Genomic DNA, 8454 nt, shown 5'->3' with positions numbered 1-8454 from the left:
TTGTATTAGTTTTAAAGAGTAGTAGATAGCTTTTTAGGTGACAGGCTCGAGCCAACCACAGAGAGTGTCTCAGCACTTTTAAAGAAGTTGAGCTTAGAAAATTCACTTAACACTACAACTTTACTTAGGATAAAATTATTTTATTTGCAATTAAGTATGTATTCAACGATCTTATGTACATTTGTGATACCCTAAATTCAGTTACAAAGAGGGCAGGGAAAATACATACTAAACAGAGACCTTAGAGATTGGTGCCCTAGTTCCAACTTTTACCAAAGCAGTCTATTCTATCAATGCAGTTTACCCAGCAATGCTGGAATTGACTTTTCTTTTAATTTATAACTACCTAATTTACCTTGTGTGGGCAATGCTCATGCCTTGGCATGTGAGCTGGGGAAGATGGTCAGAGGACAACTTGCAGGAGTTGGTTCTCCCATCTACGACACAGGTTCTTGGGATTAAAGTCAGGTAGTCATGTTTGGCAGCAAGTACCCAGCCATTTCCATAGCCAGGGAATTGGCTTTTTATCAGGGTTTCCAAAATGAGTACTGATCTCTGATGATCTTATGATCTTATGGTGTGTGTGTGTGTGTGTCCGGGAGGAGAGAGAGAGAGAGAGAGAGAGAGAGAGAGAGAGAGAGAGAGAGAGAGAGAATGAATAAAATATTGTAGGTCATATTTGTCCTTTCTCTTGTTTTACGTTAAAACAATCTACTTTTTTTGTGCTCAATGATAATAACCATCATTAGTGGGGTCTTCAGTGGCAAAAGAAACTGACAACCTCATAATATGCCAATTTATTTTATTTTATTTTCCCGCTGATCTGTGGATGCAGTGGACCAGAATGGTTTTGTTGTTCTAAATTCTAGGCTGTATGTATGCAGTGGATAAGAGGTCAAGGTATCTCAGTCTCATTTCGAACTCAGAGGAGAGCAACAGGAGCCACTCAGCAGCCCTGCAAGGCTCTTGCGAAGAGTCCAGCAGCATTCTGCTATGCCTGCTGGCAGCACCGTTGACATATTGAGAAAGAAATTTCAAAGCATAGCTTGCATCCCAAGACACTGGCACTCTGAATACCAACAGAAAATTATGCATCCTTGTCGTGCAGAGAGAAGGAAGGTCTGCTTTGTTAAATTCCGTGAGTTATTTTAAAGGAAATTCTGCCGGCTCAAATAAGTTGGAAATGAGATCTGTGGAGAACAGGCTGTAGAGACACATTGAACCCAGAGGCTGGCACGGGGGGTGGGGTGGGGAAGAAACCTATCCTAAGATCAGAATCAAAGTCATTTACCTACATTTTTGTCTACTGAAATGTGGGTCTTGCTCTGACACCCGAAATAGATGACACACAACTATACTGGTCTCCTTTCCCACTGTGTATCCATCTATTTCAGTGGTAACTATTCAAGCTGCAGTGAGTCAGGGCAGATTGTTGATGGCAGCAGCTTCAATATATCTGTGCCACAGAGCTGCAGGAAGAATTAAAAGGCAGAAATTAAAAATCAAAGGCATCCAGGTTAGCGTAAGTGAGACTTATCTGATCAAGGACAGTTTCACGAGGCACTGGATCTCAATCTTATCAAGCCCAAGGAGGAACCTGAATGGGGGAGACGGGTACTACCATTCCACTTCCCGGAGAAAGCTGTACATTTCAATATGCCATAGCAACAGAGTACGTATCTCATTAAAGGTAAACGCATAATGCAGTTCAACAAAACTGTCCTGGAAACAAACATGGAAATGCAGTACTGATGTCTCCTAGTAACTTGTGGCATATGAGCTCTGCCCGAGATGTTTTGTTTATTGTGACTGGAAATCATTTTCAGAAGCTAGACTTTCCTTCTCTATGAGTAAAAACTCATTACAATCAAATGCCAAGAGAACTTAAAGAGAGGCAGGAACGCAAACATACCTGGATGGCAGGCAGTGGAGAAACACTGAAAGCCACATCTCAGGGTTTTTATATGGAACACTTTACAAAAGATTTTTAAAGATAATTTTAGTGTATGTGGCTTTTGGGGTGGGGTTATGTGCAAGTGGGTTCAGGTGTCTGCACAGGTCAGGGGCGTTGGATTCTCTGGAACTGGAGTTTTAGGCACTTGCGAGGCACCTGATATGAATGTTGGGAACCAAACTCAAGTCCTTTACAAAAGTGGCCATCATTCACTCTCGAAGTCCCTCATACTGAGCTCTTTTACATGGTATCACAAAGCATTTTATAATAACAAAGTCATTTAATTCTGCTTTAAAGGAAGCCTCAAAAGTGGATATGTTCACCCCCATTTTCCAGAGGATGAAGTGGACTCTAAGAATTCAAATCTCTTGACTTAGAGTCCTTCAGTCCTTAAATAATATACAGTCTAACTTGGGCCTCAAACCCTCATCTTATCAGTGATGTCAACGTGGTTGTAATATATGACAGCTAAGAGTTCTTGTTAAACACAGGCTGACACAGAAGCAGATACAGACAAGCTTTGATGGTGCCATTAGCCTCATGTATTGCTTTAGCGACTGTCACAGCTGGAGATTCTTGAGGGAGAAGTTCAATGGAAGACACACAGAGAAAGCCTTTGCAGGCGTGCTAAGCTCATTCCCATCTCTGCTGTCACACAGAGGTTGCCCACTCCCCTGGGACAGAGTCCCTTCTTTGATTGCCTTAGGAGTCTTGCACCAGAGTGGTATATTGCATTTGACCTTATAATGTAGTCCTTCAGTCTTAAGACATTACAAAGGAAGACTAGGCAGGCGGAAGCAGGGGGGCGGGGGAGGGGCCGGGGGGGGGGGGAGAGGACAGATAAAGAGAAAGAGGAGGAGGAAACTCTATGTGTTCAGCTTCAAAGAGTTAGTTATGTATAATTGTGGCTCCTTGCCTCTGTTAAGCATTTTGATGTCTATAGCCTTTCTGAGAGAGATACAGATACCACCAGAAAAAGAAATGCGTTTTTTTTTTTTTTCACACACCTATCCCCTCGCTAATGAAGAGGATGATTTTGGTATTGCTTTTAAGTCAGTAAAGCAGAGGTAGACACTTACTTGCTCTTTGTAGATGTCTTAGATATGAAGAATAATCACGCCTAAACATTATATATATATATATATATATATATATTTAGTAAAATGTGTTTTCCATTCTGTTTACTGGAATCAAAAGCAGGTGTACTTTTATATTTGTTCATGAGCTTGCTTACAGGTGGCTGAAGTAGTTACGTGCCTCATTGCTGTGACAAGATGCCTGGCCAGAACAGCTTAGAGAAGACAGAGTTCATTTTATCTCAGTTTGAGGGCAATGTCTAAGGGGAAGGAATGGCAGAAACAGGGGGTTCCTGGTCAATTTGTGTCCACAGAGAAGTCAGTCAGTCAGACAGTCAGACAGACAGACACACAGACACGGGGGTGGCGTGGGGGGTGAAGTACTGGTACTCAGCTCACTTTTTCTTTTTATCTAGTCTGGTCCCAGAGCATGCTGTTGTGCTGCCCAGGGTGGGTCTTCCCCCCTCAGTTAAACCTTTCTGGAAACTTCCTCATAGGCAGACCCAGAAGAATGTTCTCCCCGTGGCTCTAAATCTAGCCAAGTTGACAATGAAAATTAACCATCACAGTAGTGGTACCCTTTGTCTTATCACACATAGAAAAGATTCAAGAGTTAATTACCCGGATGGAAATCATGGAAAGATTTTTTCCTTTGCTGATATAAAAATAAATATTCTGCCAATCTATGGAGAGGCTTCACATATATGATGATGTATTAAAAATAATAGTGCTGGCAGAGTCAGCTTCCTCAACTCACTCTGCAGTTCTTAAAGTTACTGCCTTTATCGTTTCCCCAAGTGGAGCCTGACTCAGTACAGATCAAAGCATAAGTGTAATTAGCTTAAGAGATGCATTTCAGCAAATGGATGTCTACAGTTAGGGGTGATCTTGTGTGGTTTGGAAGGATTTGTTTTAGCTTGTAGGTTACAGTCTATGATTGAGGGGAGCCAACTGTGCTGGCTAGTTTTATGTTAACTTGACTCTAGCTAGAGCCATAGGAGAGGAGGGAGCCTCAGTTGAGAAACAAACAAACAAACAAACAAACAAACAAACAAACAACGCTTCCATAAGATCAGGCTGCAGGCAAGCCTATAGGGTGTTTTTAAAAATTAGTGATTGGTAGGGGAGGGCCCTGCTCATTGTGGATGTGGCCACCCCTAGTCTGGCAGCCTGGGGTGTCAAGCTGGGCTCAGCACATAACTCAGGTCCTTAGAAGTCTTGGGAGTCTGGAAGAGATAAGGAAGAGGGGACTATAATTCAAACTTTTAGAGTCTTAGGTGCCAGGAAGGGATAGGGAGGAGGAGGTGACTGGCTCCCAACACAAGGCCATTTGGCTTATTAGGGTGGGAAACTGCAAAAGGCTTACTTTCTCACGGTATGATCTCCAACATCTGTGGTGACTTCTTTCAATGATGAACAGTGATGTGAAAACTTAAGCCAAATAAATTCTTTCTTCACCAAGTTGGTTTTGGTTATGGTGTTTTATCACCATAGTAGTAACTCCAAACTAGACACTTACATAGGAACTTGAAACAGAAACCATGGAGAACTGGTGTTTACTGACTTAAACTCACCTGGCTTTCTTATACAAGGACCGGGTCTTCAAAGGCGACCCCTCCCCCAGTGGGCTGGGCCCTTTCCCATTAATTAGCAATCAAGAAAATATCCCCACAGACTTGGCCATAGGTGAATCTGATGGAGGTAATTCCTCAGCTGAGGTTTCCTCTTCACAGGTGTGCCAACCAAGATTAGTTATTGCTGGAGGTGGTGAGAAATGGCGTTGAAGCTAATTTCAGTGGTCTATACAGTTTACTATAGGTTCACCGGGGCAGAGAGTATTTAAATCAAATGAGGTCTCTTAGTTTCTATGTCCCCATGAATAATTTGGTTTCTATATTCAATGGCTTCTTCCTTTTGGCAAAATGAACAAGGTTTTACGAGGTTTTGGGTCAAAGTGAAGGGGCTAGGTCCTTAACTCGCAAATTGAGTGAAACTAACCAGCCTTCCTAGAATTGAGGACACAGCACCGGCCCCATTAACACCATCTGGGTAACTGGTCACCATGGATAATAATGCATAGCAAAGGAGATGCTTATTTATATGATGGTGGCCATTTTCTCTAATGTTCTAAAGCTTTGTTATTCTCGTTGATAAAACACACCTAAGAGTCCCTGTTGTAGGACAAGTAAGCAGTATTGATTAGATATAGCTCTATTTTATTTCATTAGTCAGGTTTCAGATGTTATACATATAGCACTTAGCAACGCTGTATGTAAAAAGGTATAAAGTGCTGAACGGACTAAAAGGAAAGATTTTCTCTGGCCCCATAGGCTGTCAGTTAGCCACCATGTCCGTCACACGGCCCCCCTCTAGTCAACTGCTCTTGGTTTCCTTGATGACTTACAATGGTTCAAGCACCCGGAGAGTATTTCACTGTTCCCTGGGTTCTGCTGAAGTTCTAGCCATGGCTGATGGCGTTCCTCGGCCTTTCATCTATCAACATGTACTCTTGCCAGTGATGGAGACAAGAGTCTTTATCCAAAGGTTGGGCATAGAGGCAAGCATGAAAGGTAAAGTGCCACAATGTGTGGATGGCATGCTGTATTCCAGGCAGCCTTTAGAGGAGCTGGTAGGTTCAGACCCAGAGCTGCTACTCACCTACATCTTGAGGCACTTTCTTTTAAAACATTTTTGTTTTGCCCAGAAACTACTTGACCAGCATACAGAAGGGACACCCTGCACTCTGTGCTTTTAGAGGACCAATCTCACTGCTCCCAAATCCTAAAAAATCCACCCAAGGTCAGGTAAGGATTAGTAGCCTCCTAGGACACACTGTGTGCTCTCAGCAGCCTCACACTCCCCTGAGTCCAGAGGGCTAGCTCTAAAGTGCAGAGTATGGGTAAGCGTGGGCACAAAGAAACAATTCTGACGCCATCTGATTTCCAAATTGAGGACAGCTTCTTGAAGCTCCCAGGGGCTAGTGAAGCTCTATTCAATGGGGGTGTAGTGTCCTTATCAGATTAAAAAAACAAAAACAAAAAACAAAACCAAAACGTTTATTGAGTTTGTTCTTTGCCAATTTCATGCACGTGTACTGTGCATTCTGATTATTGTACCCTCTCCTTATCAAATTTTAAAGAGTGAATGGGTTCTCTAAAGAAGAGCTACCCACGGGGTTACAAACTTTGTTATGGATGAGCAGTCACCCTCAGTCTCTCCTTGCTGCATGAAAAAGGAACACCCATTATGGGTGGTGAGGTGGTGAGTGGTCAGCGCCCTGCTCCAGATGGGCACTCCCACCCAAATATGAAACCAATACTTACTCTCTCTCTCTCTCTCTCTCTCTCTCTCTCTCTCTCTCTCTCTCTCTCTCTCTCTCTCTCTCACACACACACACACACACACTCTCACACACACACACACACACACACACACACACATGCACCGTGCAAAGTGGACAAATCTAGAGGGTTTGTGCCCAATTTGGGGGCACTGAATCTAAGCAACTGGCCTTTGTGTAAGAGCCATCTTCCCGTCGCCGCGGGGCGCGCGTCTCCACCGAATGTGCGGTGCCGTGCGGTGCGGGGGAGGTTCCACGGCTCCGGCCCGGGTCCCTAGCTCTGCCCCACACCCGCCCGGCGCGCGCCGCGCTGCGCTGTCCGCGGAGTCCGTGGCTGCCGCGCACTTGGCTGGGGCGAGAGGAGAGAGGGGTGGGCGGGCTGCTCGCCTGGCATTGGCGCTCTGCAGTGCAGTCAAGTGTTAGCCCAGCTCCCTATATGGTCGGGGATTAGCTCGGCGCTGCTGAGGCTGAGCGAGGAGCAGGAGGAGGAGGACGGAGGAGGAGGAGGAGGAGGAGGAGGAGGAGGAGGAGAAAGAGCAGCGGCAGAGCAGCAGTCAGCGCACGCCGCTGCCTAGGGGAAACAGAGGCGCCCGAGGCTGGGGCGCAGCGCACGCCCTGGGAGCCATGGCCGAAGCGGGAGAAGGAGGCGAGGATGAGATCCAGTTCCTGAGGACTGTGAGTCTCGGCGGCCGGGCGAGGCGGCGGGCAGGTGGGGAGGAGCGCGGCGCGGTGAGGAGGGGCTGCGCTGCGCCGCGGTGCGGGGCGCGTTCTCCGCACTCGCAGGCTGCAGAGGCGGACCAGCCACCTCTCCGCGGTGAGGGGCTGAGTGGAAAGGGGCCCCTTCTTCAGCCTTTCCCCCTCATTCCGTGCTGCCACCTCACACTCTCAGGTCTCCCACCCGGGACTGCTCGCTCTCCGGGCAACTCGCTACTTGGTCTGAAACCCTTGATGCTCAAACTTCAAGCTGAGCTTGGCTTGTGATTCCTCCGACCCAGAAGATCAGAGGTGTTCCACAACCGGCCTCCTGTCACCTCCACACCTTGCCGGGTCCCTCATTCGAGCTGCCTTTGGGCTCTAGGGGACAGTCAAGAAAGGAGCCAATGGGGCAGGGGCGAGAGTGGGGATCCCGGTCTGGAAACCGGGCGCCTGCTTTTGGTGGCAATGTAGGGACTGATCAGAAGGGAATTCATCCAGTACTGTCCGTCTCCCTTCTCTTTAAATCTCTATTCAGCAACTGCTGCTAAACCTTACTTGACTCACCCGCGGGTGTGTGAGAGCTACTGTTTGTGCTCCAGGCTCCCAAGAACCCTGCAGAATGGGGAAATCCCGGTCTGTGGCTCCGCGTCATCAGGTCCCCTTCTTGGCGCTGGATGGAGGGCAATGCTCCATCCCAGATTTGGGGAACGGGGCAAAGTCCAGCGCTGCTATGCCTGTCTTCCCCTTCGGGAGTTAACAACTCAAGGTGGTCGACCACCTTGAAGGACAGGGGGCAGCAGGTTGCTTCCTAGGGCTGATTTCAGCCACCTGACCTTGAACAATTCATATAATCTTCTCTACGTAGCCTCAGTTTCCTCTCGTGTAAAATGGAGGCAAATGTAACTAGCATTTCATGAAAGATAATTAAATGAAATAGTGAATTCCATAATATTTTGCAACTGACAAATGCTTTATAAGTGCTAGGTGACGAGGTAGGTAGGTCTGGAGAATTAGAATGAAAATCTTACCTTGCACTGTCCTTTTTAAGAGCGCCCTGCTTCTTTCTGTCCTGGTCATAGAGGACGACAACTTTGCTCTGTCCATCTTTTGGAACGTTCCCTCTTGCTTTGCAGTTTCCTTCTAATAATTTTCAGACCCATCCTTACTTCCATTGTCTCTTCTTCAAACACAGTTCCTTGGTCAAGGCTCAGTCTTGGGTCTTGTTTGACGGACAGAGAAGACCAACCATTCTCCTAATACGTCCGAGAGGCCAGAAGCTCGTCTACTTTGTCCTGGTTCATCTTTACACTGTACACAGCCCACCCACTGTCTCAGGGCCCGGCAAACTACCTGTTCTTCCCAGAGCCCCGTGGGACCCTTTTGCTTTT

General features: G+C 46.4%; 1 protein-coding gene across 9 annotated transcripts in view; it reads left to right on the top strand.

Annotated features, from left to right (window-relative positions):
- The first annotated feature begins 6579 nt into the window (after positions 1–6579).
- Ryr3 (ryanodine receptor 3) overlaps positions 6580–8454 on the top strand; it is a 586052-nt gene continuing 584177 nt past the window's right edge. For 5 of the 9 annotated variants that reach the window (XM_017316705.2, XM_017316711.2, XM_017316712.2 and 2 more), the window contains exon 1: positions 6609–7045. In XM_017316705.2, the coding sequence (XP_017172194.1) occupies positions 6995–7045 (51 nt within the window). In that variant the 5' untranslated portion in view covers positions 6609–6994. Of the gene's footprint in view, positions 7046–8454 lie in introns of all 9 variants that reach the window. The other 4 variants (XR_003951556.1, XM_017316709.2, XM_017316708.2 and 1 more) reach the window with 4 other exon arrangements.

Source organism: Mus musculus, chromosome 2, assembly GCF_000001635.26.
Source record: "Mus musculus strain C57BL/6J chromosome 2, GRCm38.p6 C57BL/6J".
Taxonomy (NCBI): domain Eukaryota; kingdom Metazoa; phylum Chordata; class Mammalia; order Rodentia; family Muridae; genus Mus; species Mus musculus.
This window is presented reverse-complemented; position numbering and strand designations above follow the sequence as displayed.